Raw genomic sequence first — 21,093 nt, 5'->3', positions numbered from 1 at the left:
CTTAAGAAATGACCCAAATCTACGAAAAATTTGGAAAAAAATAAGTAAATAAAAAAATATACAATAAAAATAAATAAATAAAAATTACCTGAAAAGAAGAGGTCCCAAAACTGGTGACTTTTAATTAATAAAGGGATTTTGACCCATTTAAAAAAACATAACAATAAAAAAATAATAAAATAAAAAAAAAAACTGGTGAGTTTCAATGAAATAAAGTGATTTTGATCCATTTCAGCCAAAAACAAATCAGTTCAGTATGAACTGAAATGACTAGAAAGTCCAATGAAGTTATCCTAAAAGTTTTTTTTAACTTTAATATAAACCAAATTTCTATAATAACAGAACAAAATCGGAGTGTGTCTTATTTGGGTTTTCATTTGTGTTTTGCAGAAATGTGATTTTCGTCGCTGACGGTGTTTCTCATCCTAAACACGGCGGCTTCACTCACCTGTCCAACCTGCCAGACAGCGGCAGAAACCCGACACCGGATCACAGCCGTCAGCGTTGGCGCAGTCACATCTCTCTCTGCAGTCCAGTCCGTACGATCCCTCCTGACACACACACACACACACACACACACACACACACACACACACACACACACACACACACACACACTTTAACACTTACTCTATTCAGACTGCAGAAATATAAAGTCTAAGTGTTTATTGTTAGTGTCTTATTTGTTCTGCAGCTGTTTGTCTCTCAGAAGACACAGACAGGTCTCTGAGGACTCACCACACACGGGACGTCACAGTACTCGTCCCTCCAGCCCGGCGAGCAGCTGCAGGTCCCGTTGACGGGGTCGCAGGCCGCGCCGTTAACGCACTGACACGTCTGATTGCAGCCCAATCCCCAAAAACCACTGGAGCACGGGATGGAGCAGTCCACACCCTGCCAGCCTGGACAGAGACAGAGACAGAGACAGAGACAGAGACAGAGACAGAGACAAGTTTTCACATAGAGAAACAGAGAGAGACACAGACAGAGACATAGAGACACAGAAAGATTCAATTATTATTAATTATTACATTTTGTTATTATTATTATTAAATGATGTATTTAGTTATATAACACTGGCAGTTGTTTTTTTTTACCATATATTTTGTTTTACTAGATTTGTAATTATTTATTTTTATATGGTTATTGTATGAAGTCACTTTTATTTTCTGTTTTTTTTCTTAATAAATTGAAAATAATTTATTTACATATTCTGTGGTAAATAATTCTGTTTTATTTTTTTTTTTTTTGCAAAGGCATTTTTTAGTGTGACTGTTAATGAACCAACTTTTCAGCCCCTAAAGTGTAAAAACCTTTTTTTTTATTTTTGAGATGCAATTCAAGTTGGATGGAAACTTGTGTCCCGGTGCTCTTTTCCTCACTCTGCTGGTTTCTGCTGCTGTCAGCTCGTCTCTCGTCCTCTCGTCTCGTAGTACATGAACTCGACTCTTCTCTCACTCTGACTCGGCTGCAGAGCGAGTTTTACGTCCCGAGTCTCTCCCGCGTCAAGTTACTTCTTTGACCTCACCGACGTCCCAGGATCATCCTCCTGTCTGTCTGCTAACCCCAGAGCCTCAGCCTGCCCACGCCGCTCACCCTCGTCCATCCGTCCTGACACGTCTGTCTCCACCGTCCCCCCTCTGACCTCCTCTCATCTCCTCTCCACCTGTCCTCCTGTCCTCCTGTCCACCTGTCCTCCTGTCCGCCTTTAAGCTTCCACAACAAATCTGCACCTTCTCTGACCTCTGAGTCAGCGTCCGACTAACTCCATCACAACACGCCGGGTCATTTGTCTCACGTCAATCACCTTTTCTATCCCTTTACTTCCTGCTTGTAGAAATCATCAAAATAAAAGAAAAGCATCTGAAGCCAAAGTGTGAGACAGCGACCGGCACCTCGCTGCAGCCCTGCGTGTGCATCACTCTGGTGTTACAGCAAAAATCAAAAACCCAAAAATGAGTAAACATTTGCTGTGTCAGCATCTGTAATACAGGAAGTATTCAAATACTTTACTAAAGTAAAAGTAAGATGTCTATTTATTAATATTTATTATGAGTGTGAGTGTTGTGAGGTTGTTATCGTTTTTAGGCACTAAACATGCAAATCTCTTTGTATAATGTACAATAAAACTATTCTTCTTCTTCTAAGTACTAATACCACACTGTTAGAAATACTAGTAAAAGTCCTGCACTGAAAATGTTATTTAAGAAAAAGTATGCATATAAATATAATATGGATAAAAATAATTAGAATAATTGAAATTAAAAGCAGAAAATCTTCATATTTTAGAAGCTGGAATCATGACATGTTTTTGCATAAAAAAAAAACACAAACAATTCTAAAAATAGTAATTAATTTTCTGATCAATCAGCTGCGTTTGTATATTTTCATATGTTTGGTTTATTATCAAATAATTAAAGTGGAGGAACATGTTTCCCTCTGAAATGTAATGGAGTAGAAGCACAATGTTGCATTAGATTTAAGTCACCTGTGAAACTCCTGATCATCCCAAAATTAAGTTCCCACCTGAACGATCTGCACAGCTTTTTTTTTCTTGTTTCATATTTTGTTCTCCTCTTCACTTCGTTAATATCTCTCAATATCAGCATCGTTAAATATTAAAGTGCCGCTGAAGCTCGGGGGGGCGGGCACATGGGCAATTAAAGTGGAGACACAGCTGAGGCCGAGGGGCCGGGGGCCGGGGCAGGGGCGGGGTCAGGCCGGGGGCCCAGGGGCCGGGGAGCTTTGGCTGGAATAAGTGGGTGTCTGTCTCCACCCTCTAAACCCTGGTTTCCTTTTTCTCTCACAGCTAACGACGACAAAAGTTCAGGCTGATTAAAAACAGATATTATCAAACATGTTGTACATGTACAATGATAATACATCTATAGGATTTACTGCGTCTTTTTCCTAAAGAGTGTCTTGTATTAACCCTTTAGAGCCCGCTTTAATATTCTCGCTCTGCACACAAAACACACTTTTAAATCCACCTATAAAAAATATTATACATTATATGATTTTCTACTTTCATTAGATTATTTTTTAAACCAACATCCTAATCATGAATATTAAATCTGAATAAATTTTCATAATTTTAACCCTTTAAATGTCAGGTTTTTGTGATTTTTTTAGATGAAAAATGTCGATAATTAGCAGCAACATTGATTTTTATACATTATTTTTTGTTTGTGCAGTGTCAAATATTCACACTCATATCGTTCTCTGCAGGCAAAATGCGAGTTTTTTGTTTTTGTTTCAGCACTGTGGCTGTCAAACACTCAGCTGTTCGACAGTCAAAGTCCTTCACTGCATTTGGTTCCCTGCGGTGCTATTCGTATTATCACTGACTGTTCGTGTTGTCTGTCAAAACATGGCTGGAGTGCGTTCTATTGACATTCTATCAACTACGTCTCATATGTCAATCGAGGAAAAGTGATTTTGTAATTAATATCGTTATCGTTTTATCGCCCAGCTCTAAAAAGCAGCGTGCATTTTTGTGGCTCCCTTGAGTTGTTATGGCAACAGTTTCTCCAAAGACACTAAACTTCTCCCATTGTTCTGACTGCAGCTCTGATACTCATGATGGAGTATTTTCATATTGTTTTATTGCTCCTTTTAGTTCAGAAAGGATCTGAACACATTAGGAGTTAATTTATTTTAGTTCTATCAGGGAAACTTTGGGAATCGAGTCAAAGGATTCAGACTCATTTGTAATGATCTGACGACGGTGTGATGCAGGATGAGTGAGCAGTACCTTCTCGGCAGAAACAGGAGCCGTCGATGTGCGAGCAGGAGATCTCGTTGTGGCAGGAGCAGGAGGAGGTGCAGTTGGTCCCATAGAGTCCTGCAGGACAGCTGATGGAGCAGTCGTCTCCCTGAACACAGAGGACACACAGAGAGACACTGAGGCCAGAGGACAGACTCACACACTACACTGCTCATTCCTGTTGTTCACACACAGACAAAATTTCAAAACTCTTCCATGACTTTCAAGGAACCAACTTTTTTTTTCTTGTCCCACATGATGTGTCCAAGGACTGTTACAAATTTTAAATCCAACAACGATTTCTATTTTGACATTTCTGGCTGTGATAGATGGTGAATTTCTGGTGATTTTTAAAGAAAAGATGCCTTTCATACTGCAAAATGTAAAGTTTTCTCTAAAAATTGCCAAAAAGGTTTTTAAACAGTCACTAAAACTCAAAAAAAAGAAACAAAACTGCTAAAACTTTTGAAAGAAAACATGTCTTTCAAATCTGTTTTCGTAAAAGAATTCAGAAAAACAAAAGTTTCCTATAAAAATCACACACACAAAAAAAAATCAATAAAAAAAGGAGAAAAAAATCACTTACATGTTTTAAAGGAAATATCTATGTTTTCTTTAGTTATGTTTAATCAAAATCTAACTGCCAAGGAAAGTAACCAAATCATGTTTTGGCTTGAAATATTCGGTTTCGGTGGCACGATCTCAGCAGGCATTGCAGCAACGTTTCGGTAAAAAAAATCAGCACTTTCTGTGTGACTGTCTGTGCTGGAAAAAAATCGAAGAGCTACAAAAAACAAACGTGGTGGCTAAAAAGCTGCTAGAAACAGCAATGTCGCGGTAAACAGAAACAGACAAATTTGGTGCCAAAAAAAGCTGCTGGAAACGCAGCGATGACTCGCTTTGTTGTCAGTTGAACGGCGGTCTGCAGCTCTGCAGCGTCTCTCCTCAGTGTCACACTGTCCACCGTCCACCGTCCCTCCACCTCCTGATGACACACAGCTCAGATACTACGACACTTTAGAAACGTCGCTTTGTTTCGTATAAAACCTGCAAACGTAACTTATTTGTGGTTTGCAGAAAACGTACAATTGCTCCTGATAGTCTCACAGTACTCTGTCAAATTTTTAGATATGAAAATCCCCCGTCAGTCTGCTAAACAAACACGTGAATGTAAAGTGTTGAGTGTGTTTTCTTTGGCTGCAGTGTGTCGAGCTTTCTCTGCTTCGCTGTCTGTGCCTCTTTTATTCTTCATGAGGCGGCCTGCGACTGCACGCAGACAGGTTCGGAGTTTGAGGAGTTCTTTCTGACTGACAGCTGGTTTTCAGCTCGGCAGTATCTCCCCTCCTGCAGCTCAGCTGCGGGGAAACAACTCCTGCGCCAGTTCATCTTTAAATTCATTATAAGCCTCCACTGCATTAAATTTGATGGCGGAGATGCAGCAAACAAGCGCATGTATTATGGAGGAGAGGGACGATCATCACTGACGGCGTCCCCGCAGAGAAACATGATGTCTCTGCTTGTCCAATCAGCGCAGGACATGTTCAGGGCCGGCTGAGGAGACAGCTCGGCATTAGTGGGACGTCTAACCTTATTCTGCGCCGTTAGCGTGCTGCGAGCCGCCGTCGCATTGATCAGGACCTTCAACATATAAACTGTGCTAATTAAAGCTGCCTGCTTCCAACCTGCTGCCTGTAAATTGCTGTTAATCTAATATTCACAAAGCCAGCCAAATGTGCAAAGACAGGAGCGGGGAGAGGCCTTATTAAAAAGTTGGCGAATTAAGGACTTAAAAAAAAAAAACTTTGTTCATAAATAACGTGTGTGGGCTCAGAGAGGAAAATCATTAGGATTTCCCCGGAGAGGAGGAGTTTTACCAAGTGACCTCTGGAATAATAAATCCACGTGGATCAATTCTGATATTTATCATGCAGCTCTGAAATCAAAGAGGTCGAGTGGAGATTTATCAGCCTGTTGTTTTTGTTTCTCTTATCTCGATTACAACATCAGAGCCAAAAAATAAATAAAGTCGCTAATTTCCTTCTTATTTTTATTCTTTGCCATCAGGGCGCCCTGACTTTGGAACGTCGAACTATTATTCACTTGTTTTAAATCTGAAACACGTTTTTATATGCTTTTATGTGATGCTGTCAATCAAATTTTGTTTTATTTTTGTTATTAAAGCTTTTTACTCTGTTAATCCTACTTATTATGATTATTATTATTATTAATATTTTGTTTTAATGTTTTTATTATTTTATTGTATTTTCTTACTGGTTTGATTTTTATCATTTTTTTCTCTATTTTTTTATACCTCAGTCTTTCTAAAATCTTCTTATGTCTGATCTTTTGTTTTATTCTGTCTGGCTTCTATTGTTTTATTGCCTCTGGGCTTCCTTGCTTTCACTTTGCTTTCTTTGCCAAAGCACTTTGTTAACTCTGTTTTCAAAGGTGCTATATAAATAATGTTGTAATGTTATTATTATTATTTTATTTGCATTATTATATTTTATTTTCATTATTATGTATTTATTTATTTATTCATTCATTTATCATTAAAAAAACTAAATTGAAACTGGATTCATTTTATCATTTTGTGGTGAAAATCACATTAATAACCTGCTCTTCCATGGACCTGATTACTAAGATAACAAAAGTTCTTTTAATGAGCGTTAACTTGACCTCAGGCCCGAACAGCAGTGCACTGCAGCGGAAAAAACACACCGAAATCTTTCTGAGCGTCACAAACTCTGAGAAGACTCTTTCTGGCATCAGAACCGGAGCAGATTTTATTAAAGTAAAGATCTATATCATTGTTTCCATGCCGTTCATGTGTGCAGGTTTCAGCTCGGTTTGACGTATTTCCAGTCGCTGCCAAACGCCTGCGAGCGTGTTGCAGTTTATTCTGGGTCAGTGTGACGCGCTCGGATGACGAGGTCATCCCGTCACATACGCGGTTCGGCTGAGCTCCGGCGCTTTGTTGGTTAAGTATTTGTTTTATTAAATCTACAGTGAGATGAGAGCGTGACTCAACAATGAGTTTTTCCTTGAGGTCTAACAACATGTTGAATGAGTCTCTCCACGTAAAACAAGCTGTTTTTAAATGCTGCATCGTCTCCAGCTGAGCTTACTAGCCTGCAGCTGTTTCCTTTCTGCCTTTTCTGGCACCGTCCTGCAGATCCTGACCCAGCAGCAACCTCCGAGTCTGAAAATGAAGCCAACTACAAACACCACACACACACGCGTGTCTCCACAAATGTGTAGTAGGATATAATATAAAGTGATGCACTTTCAGATGTCACTCACCAGTCTAAAGGAAACGTTGAGTTCAGCTTCAAACTGCATCTTTTTACTCTCCCAGAGTTCACTGCAGAGTTTGAGCCACAGATATTGAGTTTTACTGCTTGTGATGGAGAGAACAGTCGTTTTCCTGAAGCTTCTGCCATCGCTGTGTTTTAAACACCAACTCATTCACTGAGACTCTAACGTCTATGCTGCATCCACTGTTTCTCCATCGATACATGTTTCCTCTCCACCTAAACCTCCTCCAAACCCTCAGGCCTGACCGTGACCACCGAGGGAGGCGCCACACATTAACGTGGAGGAGACACCATTCGACATGCGAACACATTTCAACACCGTCCAGCTGCACATCTTCCTCCTCTCCTGCGGCTCAGCAGAGGCTGCAGGGACTCACCGCGGCCGCTCAGACCAGGACGTGTTGTTACAGAGGAGACGGAGCGTCCCTGACGGTGCAGCGGTGGATATCTCTGCAGTACGACACACACGCTTCATGGACCTAAGGTCAAAGGTGTAAAATCCACTCGCTCTGTTTACGGGTTTGTCCATTTTTAAAAAAAGCTTTAAACTAAAATTATGCCCAGATCTTTATAGCTCCTTTAAAGTTACTCATAACTAAGGGCGGGGCCTCTTTGACTGACAGTCTGTGATTCACAGCTCCACCCTCTGCCCAAATATGGTCATCTCCGGCTCCACCAAAAGAAAAAAAAACAAAAAAACACAACAACAACAACAAGATGGTGAACGCCAAAATGTTGAACTGTTGAACGGTGACATCACATAAGCTGCGTCCACTTTCTTTACGGTCTGTGATCTCGACCCATCGGTGAACAGAGCGGCTCCGCTGGGCAGACCGGAAATTCTGTCGTCTGCGAGCAAAACTCAATCAGAAACTGCTCTGTAGTTTTACGAGAGGTCAGAAACTCTGAAGGGAAACTTTAAACAGTGAATTCATCCTGAAGCAAATACAAGCTGCTCTATCTCATGTCTTAGATTCACGTTTTGTTTTGCTTTTCACTTTCATGAGCCTGAGATCTAAGAGTTCCTCTGCCAGCCACCGCTCCTCTGTAACCGCTCTGCTGTAACCGCTCTGCTGTAACCGCTCCGCTGTAACCGCTCCGCTGTAACCGCTCCGCTGTAACCTCTCCTCTGTAACCGCTCCGCTGTAACCGCTCTGCTGTAACCGCTCTGCTGTAGCCACTCCTCTGTAACCGCTCTGCGTGCCACATGAAAACAACTCCAACCACATCCAGACTGAAGGATTTGTGGACACAGTTTACATTTTCTGATATAGAGGGTGTAAATAATGTTTTTTTGGAGGGAAACTTTCTGTGATTCTTTCCTTTTTCTTTAAACGAACACATCGGCTCCTCGTGATGTGATCTGTGGATTTCAAATGTTGGCTCAGAGTTTCACATGTTTACGGATGGAAACTGTCCAGAGCGGCGACAGTTACCACACAGATATTCTGTTAGAAGCCGGTTCCTCGTCCACACGGTGACACACAGCGCTGAGCGGCGAGGTACCAGCGCAGCATAAATTCCCTTTAAATCAATAACCCTCCGCTGAGAGCAACATCTATCTGAATTTAGCTGCGATAAAGCAAACGGACATTCATCTGCAGCGCTCGTCCCCCTTTCATCTGCTGAAAATCCCCCATGTTCTCCATCCAATTATCAAAGTCCCTGTCATCTCTCCGCTCCAAGGTGTCTCATCTCCGCTCGCCGCTCAGCCACCGAGAGATCAGTCAACACACCAGGAGGGCCACCGCTCCACGCCACCGCTCCACACACCCGCCACAACACACACACACACACACACACACACACACCTGCACACCTGTTACTCTAATATTAACACTTCCCTGGCTCACATCCATCTAACATTAGACTTTAAACTCGCCTTCTCTAAATCCAACATTCACCTTTAATTTTAATGTAAACAACAGTAAAATAATCCTCCTGTGGGTGAACGGGGTGAGTATATTGTGTATGTAAAAATGAAAATGTGGCCATAATTCAAATGTCAGCATTGTAACAAACAAACAAACAGAAAAGTAGTTACAGTAAGCACAGTGTTGATGTACTGAGGCCGAGACGCCACGACAGGAAGGAAGCTGGTTAATTAATATTCAGTGACTTATGGAGAAATGCAAAAAGTGACGACATGGCGTGCCCGGTAGCTCAGTGGGTGGAGCGGGCGCCCCATGTTTAGAGGCTGTGTCCTCGCCGCAGCGGCCCTGGGTTTGATTTCAGGCTCGGCCCTTTCCTGCATGTCCACCACGCGCCACACTTGTGCTGTCCTATCAATTAAAGGCAAAAACGCCCTAAAATATCTTTAAAAAACAAAAAACAAAAGCCACAACACAACTACGAAAATGCCACAATGCAACTGAAAAAAGTCACAAGGTCTGAATTCACTCTCACCTGCACTCTTATTACTGCTTACACACACACACACACACACACACACACACACACACACACACACACACACACACACACACACACACACACACACACACACACACACACACACACCGCCCTGACTCCTACACCCCCCCACCTTCAGGTTGACCTATATCACGAGGTTTGCACCTGCAGTCGCCGTTCTCCATTACGAGCTGCGCTCTGAGTCTCCCACTGAACCTGCAGAGTCAACAGCAGCTGATAAATGAACCTCAGTATGTTACAGAGCACGTGGTGCACCTGCTGCTGCAGCGCTGCACACGTTACCTTCACGTGTGAACATCGCCTGAATCAGGCAGCGCTTCTCTGCACAACACAGACGTTCAGCTTCTGTTATTGACTCTGAGGAAGCCCTGAGAGGTGAGCCAAGAAAAAAACCCTCAGGGATCCACTCTCTCCGAGCTGAACAGTTCTTCTCTTGGATTTATGACTTCAGATCAGGTGGAAAAAAAAGAAATTTGCCAGCAAAATCTTTCCAATCTTTCAAAGGTCTTCATTTTTTCATCTGTGAAACAGGTGTAGAAAAATCATTTTTCTCAAGATCATTTTGACAAGTCTTTTCGTCCATGAAAAGAGTTGGCAAAGTTTCAGCATTTGGTTTCATTTATTTATTTAGTCTGGATCATTTTTATGTATTTATGCATCAAGTGTTTGTTGTTGTAATACTAGTTTCACCGCAAGAGGCTGAATTCACCACTAGCCCCCGTACAGTACTAAACAGGACCAAAAGCATTCACGTTGTCTTACAGGTGAGTTTTAATTGCTCCATGCAGTCTACACTCGAGGTCTTCTGGGGTCTACCAGGACCACAGGACCCAAGAACTGACCCAGGTCTCACATAAGACGAGTCCATGTTTCATCACATTTCTTCTGGTCTGTGTTGGGTCCCAGTCTATGAAACTGGACTCTGGTCCCGGGTGGAGAGGAGCTGTGATCAGGCTGATTATGACACAAACGCCTAAACTCTGTGTGGGTATTTCATATGATGACTGAGCCGATTTAGGATCAGTCACAAGGACTAAATTACTATCATTAAATGATTAAATAATTAAACAAATAAAAGGAAAGTTAAAAAAGAAAAATGTTTGAGAATGTTTAAGAAATAACTTATTTTGTAACATAATTTTAAATATCTAACTATAATAATTATTAATATAGTTTTCTTGACAGTTATTCTTAGTTTTCTTTTCTTTTTTTTCCTTTTTCTAAAAAACTATATTCTAAATCTACTAAAAAATTAATCGTCAAAAGAAAAGAATATTAATTTCTCTGCGTTTAAAGTTTGAAATACTTGCGAAAAGCGTCTGAACGCAGCACAAAAAAAGAATCCAGGTTTCAGAGGGTTAATGTACTTGGGAGTAAAAGAAAATACTTAAAAAAGTCAGTTTTATATCTGACTCCATTGGAGCTTTATGTGCCTGTTATTGCTAGATTTTCTGTGTAGCTGCAGCTGCTGCAGTGCAGATATGGAGGTCGGACAGATGTGGAGGAGTCGGATTTTTTCTCTTTGCTTGATTTATTAACTCAAACACACTGAGTTGGAGGCAGGGAGTGAAACTATCTTTTTGTCTGCAGCTGAAGCTTCTCGTGACCATTTAAACCAAAGTATTTGATTTAACTGATGTGTTTATAAAGCAGAGAGGTTAAAGTATTCAAAAACCGTCTCAGGAAACACCTGCAGCTGCTGGCGTTCATTTGAAGCGGCGGCGTGTGATCAGAATGATTTAACAAAGTGGGAACGTTAGATATGAATCGCTGCAGGCGTGTTTGTGTTTCCACACTTACGATGAACCCCGGAGCACACAGGCAGGCTCCGGTGACGCCGTCGCAGTCGGCTCCGTTGGCGCAGGCGCACAGCTCTCTGCAGCCCTCGCCGTAGTAACCCGCCGGGCACGTCTCGTTACAGTAAAGCCCCGCCCATCCTGCCGCACAGGTGCACTCTCCTGACAGAGGGTGGCAGCTGCAGGGACACACAGGTGAGAAATCAGTCAGGGGGACACTCTGCAAAATGTCACCTTTTTTAGATTCAGAGAATTACAAATAAGTTGTAATTGAAGTTTCCATAAATGTCTGAGAAAACATTTCAAACACGGAAGATCTTTGTATGAAACGCAATGCAAATTTCCCCTCCGTGGCACTAATAAAGGATTATCTTATCTCATTTTATCTCTACAGTCAGCTCAGTTTACAGATTAGCGTCACCAGTTCAGGATGTGATCAGGTGTCTCTCCTTCTGTTCCTGAGATATGACGCTGAATACGGACAGAAAGGTGTTTCTGAAGAACATCATAATGTCACAGTTGACCTTTGGCCCCTTGGATATAAAACATTATACAACAGCTAGTTCCGACTAAGCGGTTCGGTCGTTCCATGAGTGCTGATGAAGAGCACATCATCACTGGGACTGTTAACTTTTAACTCTGCATGTATCACTCCGCTTCACAGCTGCTCAAAACCCTTTAATTAGTGTGAGAGTGTGTTTATAGTACGCTGTTAGACCAGGGTCAGACAGCTAGTTGGCGCTGTTCACGTATCTCTGGACTTACTAAAAGTCATGAGGAAGCCCAGGAGGGAGCAGCTGTGACGGGTTTTAGTAAACCGCCGTTCACTGGGAGTAAACCAGCTGTTACAGATGTTACGAGGATGTGCAGTGAGACAGGGACATACTCGTCTGACACCGTCCACAGCCTGAGAGACACCGACACACACGCTGTCTGATCCGGAGGTCTCGGCAGTGAGCGGACACACGCTGCAGACACGAACCGTCTGATCAAACTAACTCTGCTCTGTGCAGAACATGCAGACCGAGCTAACGCAGGTTAGCCGGCAGCCTGCAGGAAAGTGTTTATGTGTTGCTAGGCAACAGCTGTCACGTCCAGCGGTTGCGGAACTATTTGTGTCGGCGGAGCCAAAAAAATAATTAAATAAACAAACAAATCATAATCACTTGTTAATATTAACAAATAAAAGACGCTGGTAGAACTGTTGTAAAAAAGCAATAAAACACTCGAGGTCGTGTGCTGTGCTGTCTATCATCACGGCTGAGATTATCTTCGGCACTTGGCCTGTGGCCTCGTGACTACGACCGAATCACAGCCGTGATGATATACGAGCACAACATCACTCCCTCTCGTGTGATATTGCTTAATTATCACTTTATTGTTAATACTATTAGACATTTGTGTGAAATTTGAGTGAATGAATTCTTGATTTATGGCCAAAAACATGTTTTGTGCTGTCACAGTGACCTTGACCTTTGACCACCAGATTCAAATCAGTTCATTCTTGAGTCCAAGTGGATGTTTGTGCCAGATTTGAGGAAACTCCCTCAAGGCCATCTTCAGATATCGCGTTCATGAGAAATAAGATGGATGCAAGGTCACGGTGACCTTTGACCACCAAAATATAATCAGCTCATCATTGACTCCATTTGAATGTTTGTGCCAAATTTGAAGAATTCTCTCTAGGTGGTCTTGAGATATCACATTCACTTGAATGAGAAATGAGGTCATAGTGACCCTTACTTTTAACCTATTACCACCAAAGTCTACTCATTTTATAACCGAGTCCCAGCAGACGTTTGTGTCAAATTTGAGGAAATTCCCTTAAAGTGTTCTTGAGGTATTGTGTAAACGAGAATGACACGTATGCAGTCACAGCGACCTTTGACCACCGAAAAACTAATCAGTTCATCTTCAAGTCTGAATGGAGGAGTCTTTCAAGGTGCTCTCATATATATATATATATATATATATATATATATATATATATATATATATATATATATATATATATGAGAACAAGGCGTACATACAGACAAAGGACACAGCTGTACCAGCACAATAATATGAGCAGAGTAATAAGACCTGAGCACAAAATGCTTGACATTGAAGTGAAAAGACATCAATAATTTCTGCGATCACACTTGAAGCAGCAGCAATTCAAACGGAAACCTTCCTCTGTTCACCCCGTGCTGCAGAGAATGAAAGCAGAGGTTTCTTCTGGCTCCCCTGACCAGCAGTCTGGTACCTGAGTGTGTTTGCAGCCTTGCAGGGGCAGTATTTGTCACAGAAGAGTCCGTATAGGCCGGCGGGACAGAAGCGGTCCTGGCAGCTGGGGCCCTTGAAGCCCTCGTTGCACAGACAGGCCCCGTTGATGTGGTAGCACTTGGCGCCGTTCTGACAGTCACACTTGTGGGCACACTGCGGCCCGTAGGTGCCAACTGGACATTCATCCTGGCATCTGGAGTTGATGTGAGGACAGAAACAGAGGACAGGTGAGAGGAGACGGACAGCAGGGGGAAAAACATCCTTTAAATCTGAGAGTTTCTGGTCAAACTGAGCAGTTTGATTTTTTGACCCCTTAAGGCCCTCTTGAATACTACACACTCATATCACTCAATCTTTATAAAATATTATGCATTAATATTATTATTATTTTTTAACCAAAATCAGTCCTTATCAAATATATCACATATTTATTAACTTAAAAAAAAATCTAATTTTAATGCCGGCTTTTGTCTTGATGCCAGTATATTTTTAGATTAAAACAAAAACCACACACAAAAAAACAGTCTGCTGACAGTCTGGGATATGTCAGTGTGTGAGTGTAGCTGCTGACAGTCTGGGATATGTCAGTGTGTGAGTGTAGCTGCTGACAGTCTGGGATATGTCAGTGTGTGAGTGTAGCTGCTGACAGTCTGGGATATGTCAGTGTGTGAGTGTAGCTGCTGACAGTCTGGGATATGTCAGTGATCAGCAGCTACATTGACTGTGACAGGTCACCTAGTGGAAATAGCATGTATTTCCTCCATATGCCGAATATGGTCAAAATGACCTCATCAGGTGGAAAATAGTCAAAATGAGTCAAAAGCCCAGAATGACACCCAGAAATAATACAAGTCCTGTTTTTCTGCTCTGATGGCTGTGGGATCAAAAATGTCAGTTTGAATGGGTTTCAATGGAGCATTTTTGGACCTGAACAGTCTGAATGTAACTATTTAGTTTCCACAGTGTATTTTAGACTTATTGTAGGAGCTGAGCTGCAAATTCACTGATTACACTCAAATACACAATCTGGACTACATTTAGGACACATGCATCAACACACACACAATTATCACAACAGGAAGAAGAAAAGAGACTAAAATTCCAGGTCCTGTCAGATGTTGTCAAACCTCCCTTATTAAAGATCAAGTGTGAATTTACCTGCTAGAATCAGACAGTTGCTCTCTAATAATTTTCTCACATTCAGCATTGGTTAATGAAAAATACAATCATTCCTCAAAGACAGAATCTTTTCAGCTGAGATGCATTTCTTGGAGATGTGTAGCTCGAGCGCAGCTGAGGCTTGACGGCTTGTTAATGTTTCTTTTTACCTACACAGGTGTCCTCTGCAGCCTGTGACCATTATTTTCTCAAGGATCTTTCTGAAAGACGGAGAAGTGATGTGGAGGTAACGCAGCAATTCCTCCACCACACATTCATCTACAGTGTCACTTCATTCTTTGTCTCTGGAGAAGACGTCCGTCGCTGAAAGACACTTTTGATTGTGACACTTTTGATTGTGTAGCCCGCACTGGTGGGGTGTAATTCCTGGTGTTTCACATTGTTGTGCTGTCGGTTGTAGTCTGCATTTCAGGAGGTTTAAGGATGTGTTTTAGTACTACTACCTGCAGACTGACAATGTTTTTGTCATCTTTTCTCGAGACAAAATCAGATTATTAGAAATATTTCCAGCCGCTCAGTGTTATGCATCCTGTGCAGTCAATTTTTATCCTTATTTCATCTTACTTTGACTGCTATTTTTAAGTGGGTTTATCCATGTGAAGATGAATTCTATGTTTTTTATTCTGATCTAATTTTATTTTTTCTATGTCTTTATGTCTTTATGTCAAGCACTTGGTGCATTTAATTTCTTATAAAGCACGCTGGGATGCATTTCTTCTATGAAAGGTGCTATACAAATGAAGTTTATTATTATAGTTTAATGTCTCTTTTAAATTATACACATGCATATGACTTTTATTTGCCTAATTTCAGTTGTTTTTTTTGTTATTTACTCATTTATTTATTTTCTCTCTTTTTGGCTTATTTTCAAGTAATTTAGTTGTTACCAAAAGTTACTTTTTGCAACTTTTTATTTCTAACTTGCTAATTTTTTTTGGGCCATTTCTTAAGTTGCCGCTTTGTTATACTTTCAAATAAATAAATATATAAATAAATGAATGAATACGTAAACAAAACCAGTTTGCTCAGGTTTCTAAGGGTTAAACAGAGATTTCCAGCTCACCCGGTGATCGGTGATTGTCCCGCGGCTGAGCGGTATTATTCCACACTCGCAGAGAGCTCGTCAGCCTCCTCACAGATGACACATGTGCTCTGCCATCGCACCATTATAAGGTCAACACTGTGCTGAGACCCTGAGCGCTCTCTATAATGAGCTCAACACACAGAACTCCACTGAATAGAAAAATCTTTACGTTAAAGTCCAGCCGCCGCCTCGGCATCATTCCCAACACGTCCGCACGTTGAAACCATTAAGAAATAGACAAATCACTCAATTAAAATGTCTCAGTGTGGATTTCTGTTTTGTGTCACGTTTAAATCACGCAGACTTCCTCAGGACTCTTATCTCGCCTAATTCCATTAGAACGTGGACGGCTGGAGGAGAGCTCAATCTAGGAATTATTCCATGTAGGCTAATTCACCTGTCTCCGGCCCAAATGAATGGAGGTAATTTGGCTCAATTGAGAGTAAAGATGGAGAGAGAGAGAAGGAGAGATGGACAGAGTGGAGGGAGCTGACCAGAGGAGAGGTGGAGCTGCAGAAAAAACCTTTTTCTACTAATAGACAGCGTCAGAGCTGATGGAGGAAATAAAGAAGAAAACTGTTTCAGGTGCCTCTTAGTCTGAATCTGCTGCTTTGGGTGACGGAGGGCGGATAAAAAAGAAGTGCATTACAGCAATCAATGAGCATTAGTGTGCAGGACGGAGCGGGAGGGAAAAACATAAACCTAAAACACTGATCAGGATGTCTGTATATTCTCTACCACAAATGGATCTACAGCTCATATGTCACTATTATGTATTATCTATGACTTTATATTGATTTTGTTTCACTGCAGATACTATTTTGAAAGGTGATTATAATGTTGTTTTGTGTGTTTTGTATTTATGATGGTTTTACAGTTTGCAAACTGTAAAGTACACAAAACAGACTTAAGCCATATGTATTTTTGTGCAATCATAATTAAAGGGCTAAATACTTTGACTTTACAATACTCTCTTATTTAATATTTATTTCTTACCGACTGCATTTATATTATGCACACACTTGTAGTACAATGTGCATAGTTGTACAACATATCTTTTCTTATTTTTTTCCTTTTATGTTATATGTTTTGTATTGCAGAAAAATGCATTTTTTTGCATACTTCTTGTTCATTTCTTATGTTTCTGTGCCAATACACTAGAAGAACATCTGTAATTTATCTCAGCTTCCTCGTTTGAGAATCGATATCTGAATCTGAACAGACAATATTTGTTTTGTGTAGTTTTATGAATAATTAGTGAAAGAAACTGATGACTTCCATACTGCATACACAACATGTTAATACTGTTTTTTTATTAAAATATCAGATATGACTTATTTAGTGATCCAGAAGCAGTCAGGCCTGCTGGTAGCACCTACAGCTGCTGTCAAACTTTGCATTTTGTAGGTAAATATTTGATGCTCCTGTGTATTAATATAACCAGCATGTTTACGTTAACACTGACTGCACTTATTGTTTCTATTAGTTTCCCCTCCGTCTTTACTGTGTGCCCGTTTTTATCTTCCTTCCCTGCTGAATTCCATTAATATTTTCAGCTGCAACCAGCTAATTTCCCCGAGGGCTGCGGTAAGGTTTCATGTTCTCGTGCGCTCACACTCTCACAGCGTACCTCTCTCCGATGTAGCCGGCGGTGCACTGGCACTGACCGCTGATGTGGTCGCACAGGCCCTCGTTACGACACGTGCACTCCTGAGAGCAGTTAATACCGAATGATCCGAAGGGGCACGGCTGGGCGCACACGGGACCCTGAGGAGAGAGAACGCATGCACGTTATGTTCACCTGCACGTCAAACATGTGAATGCAAAGTGGTTACAGGTGAGAAAACATCACACCTGAAGTGCTCGCTCTGCGTGTATCAAACCAAACTGCTGCTGATCATCAGCTCCACTCTTACAGATTCTGTTTCCCCCACCGCTGTTTCCCTGTGGCACAGCACGCCTGCCATACGCTCCTGTCTTGCTGCTGCGTGACACGTTTTTATGGCAGTTTTTGGACGTGTTTTAAAGTTAAAATACTTTAAACCTTTCTACTTTAGGTGCAATGAGTTGATGTCACTTTTAACCACGTGCATGCAGTATGCACAGGCAGCCAGAGTGAAGCGTTTCAGTGTGTCGCCCCCTGGTGTCAGTCTGCAGTATAGGTCATAAAGCCCGCCCCTCCATGTTAGTGAATGGGTCATAGGCCAAACTGAAAACGTGAAATAAAATACACACCAAATAAATGTTTCCCAAAGATGGTTTCTGTCACTGAAGGTAGTTCTCATCACCCTGATTGTTGTTCAAGTGTTTGTTTGTGACAGTTGTTTATGATAAGTTCACCTTTTATTTGATGGACAGCTGTGACAGCCAATCCATGCGCTCGCATACAAAGGGGCTGCTCAAGGTTGGTCGAACCGGTGTTTCGGTGGGAACTCCCAAATTGCGGATATTGCTACAGCGCCGACTCCAGCTCTGAATGACGTCACTGGCATAAGATGATTTCAATAATAATGATAATAATAAATTCTATTGATAGAGTGCTTTTCAAGAAACTCAAAGATGCTTTACAAAGTAAAAAAGGATCAAAGAATGCATTAAAAACATAATAAGATACATGCACATTAAAATTCATAACATTAATTCATTAAACATTAAAGGCAGTTTTGATGAGTCGCCGTCACAGTAAAATGTGAACACAGCATCTGTTGTTTGTAGTTTGAAGTTAACAGACTTGTCAGGGAGTGTAAAAGAGGGAAGCCAATCAGGGGCCTGCACAGCATCACGTGTCTTGGATTTTCACCGGAAAATCTTCCTTTAACAAACATTTGCGTGCATGCAGGTTTTTTAAACACGGTTAAATGCACTAAAAATAGGCGACGGATGTCTTTCCCATTGCCAGTTGAGCAGAGCTGCGTACACGGCTCTGCAGCCTTTCTTTTTTTTCTCTCTCTTTCTCTCCGGTGTATCACGTTTGACGTCATGGACGGGTCAGACACAGCTTGGTAAAATGTAGAAAGCAGCATGGAGGCCAGTGAAAATGTCTTCTTGACCTCCTTTTTAAAAATATCACTTTTTTACTTTTTCAGTCTGTTTTTCAAACTCGGTGCACGGTAAAAACAAAGTTTGAGCGCTGCTGAGATGGAGATGGATGGTAATTTGTGGCATCGCATCATTACATCACGCCGGTAAAGTGTCTAAAATTAGCACGTTCATCCAGGTGTTTTATTTCCATCACTGCTGATCAGAGCCAGAGCTGATAAATAAGCGTGACTACTGCAGAGTCAGTCAAAATTTCCTCTACATACAAAAAACCAGATGTCTAATGGTGTTTGTTGTAGTCTTTCCCATAACTTCATATTTAGACCTCTGCTTTTACTACAGTTCTGCCTGTGAGCCTCTAACTGTTGAAAATCAGAACCAGTTCACTTATTTAACGCTCTTCAGGCCTCCGCTCACTCTCCAAAACTGTGCTAAACAATAGAGTTAAAAACATCGGCAGTGCTGCATTATATATATTGTATTGTATTATATATATATATATATATATATATATATATATATATATATATATATATATATATATATATATATATATATATATATATATGCATTTGTGTCTCTTGGTGACACTAAATGACAATAATTAAATTTTTTTCCGGCCTGCTGTGAACTAAACTTTGAGAAGGAAACATTAAAATATATAATTCATTCTCAGCTGCAAACTCAAACATTTCATAAATCCCAGTTAGCTGAACTGGTATAAACATGCGCATGAGCCGGTTTGTGGTGGACGTGGAGCGGGTCGTCTTACCACCCAGCCGGCGGGACAGGAGCACTGTCCGGTGACGTGATGACACGTTCCTCCGTTCTGACAGGGACAGTGCTGTTCACACAGGGGGCCGTGTTTACCGGGAGGACAGGGCTCCTCACAGCTGCAGGGACAGGACAGACGAAGAAGACGAGGACATGATGAGATGAGACAGAGAGACACAGAGCACGAGGTCAAAGTTTGAATAAATAATAATCAGTGACACTCAGCCTGCCTTGTTTGGGGGCCACTTTTGCAAAATGAAAGAAGGATTTTAGGACATTTCTAGAATTTTACAGCAAAACTAGGATTTTAGGGACTTTTCTCAGATTTAAGGACATTTCTAGGAGTTGAGGACAATTATCGGATTTTAGGATTTTTTTTTAGGATTTTTCTGGGATTTAAGAATGTTTCTCTGATTTTTGGATGTTTCCAGAATTTTAGGATATTTCTAAGATTTTAGGTAATTTCTCAGATTTCAGGATGTTTTGCTAACTTTTAAGGACATTTCTAGTATTTTAGAACATTTCTGGGATTTTAGTACATTTTCTGAAAAATTTAAGCAAGTTTTGGATTTTAGGACATTACTCAGATTTTCAGTGGTTTTTCAAAATTTTAGGACGTTTCTAGGATTTTAGGATATCGGGGGGTTTGGGGGATCCTCCACTGGCTGTTTTTTTTATTAACAGGCTCTATGCTGATGCTGTTTTATGCTCTCTGACACCTTATGGAGACTAAAAGTACAAAAACAATTCCCGGTTTCAATCTCTATTTTTACTGTGAATTAGAAACGTAAGGGCCGTGAGTTGGGTATCACTGTTGTATTGTAAAGTCAACATGCGAAAAAGTAAAGAAGATGTTTTTAAATGTAACGCCTTCTCATTAGGAGACATTAGCACAACAAATAACAGCGTCAGTATAAACACGATTATTTTTCCATTACGGTTTTTCTCCGTTTCTTCTGTGTTCGTACGCCCCAAAAGCTTCCACTTAACTTTAATCATTTCCCAGGTTTCTCGGTTTCTGTCGGCCTGAATCAAGGTCGCAGGTCTCAGATACACTCACGTTAACAGGATGAAGACGCAGCCCTCACTGCTGCTGAGCAACATCAAAGGCAACACGTATGAGCTTATCAATAATCTGCATCGCCTCCTCTCATCTGCCGTCTTTCACTACATGTGCTACATAAATAAAGTTTATCATCATTATCATGGACACGGAGGCCGGACGCTCAGAGGGTATATGTATATATATACATATACACACATACATATAGATATATATAATGAAATGTAGAAATGGTCTAAGTTGCCACTCTTTCTTTTAGTCCTGTTGTTGTTGATTTATACTGTCTCGTAAATATTGTTGTATTTAGAGCGAATGATGAGATCTTTGCTTTGTTACGGGCCTTTGTAAATATCCTCATGTTTTTATATTGTTCA

The 21,093-nt window shown here is 41.0% G+C and overlaps 1 protein-coding gene across 3 annotated transcripts in view; it reads right to left on the bottom strand.

Annotated features, from left to right (window-relative positions):
* Positions 1–21,093, bottom strand: part of LOC148190323 (multiple epidermal growth factor-like domains protein 11) — a 158,907-nt gene that overhangs the window by 33,987 nt on the left and 103,827 nt on the right. For all 3 annotated transcript variants that reach the window (XM_088076744.1, XM_088076794.1, XM_088076817.1), the window contains exons 8-14: positions 19,655–19,775; positions 17,474–17,610; positions 13,561–13,773; positions 11,317–11,491; positions 3,755–3,875; positions 739–902; positions 449–551 (exon numbers count right to left, since the gene is read on the bottom strand). In XM_088076744.1, coding sequence (XP_087932870.1) covers positions 449–551; positions 739–902; positions 3,755–3,875; positions 11,317–11,491; positions 13,561–13,773; positions 17,474–17,610; positions 19,655–19,775 — 1,034 coding nt within the window. The remainder of the gene's footprint in view (positions 1–448; positions 552–738; positions 903–3,754; positions 3,876–11,316; positions 11,492–13,560; positions 13,774–17,473; positions 17,611–19,654; positions 19,776–21,093) is intronic.

The sequence above is a fragment of the Plectropomus leopardus genome, chromosome 1, assembly GCF_026936395.1.
Source record: "Plectropomus leopardus strain MGB_pleo_1.0 chromosome 1, ASM2693639v1, whole genome shotgun sequence".
Lineage (NCBI taxonomy): Eukaryota > Metazoa > Chordata > Actinopteri > Perciformes > Serranidae > Plectropomus > Plectropomus leopardus.
The sequence above is the reverse complement of the archived record's forward strand: the minus strand, read 5'-3'. Positions and strand labels throughout refer to the sequence as shown.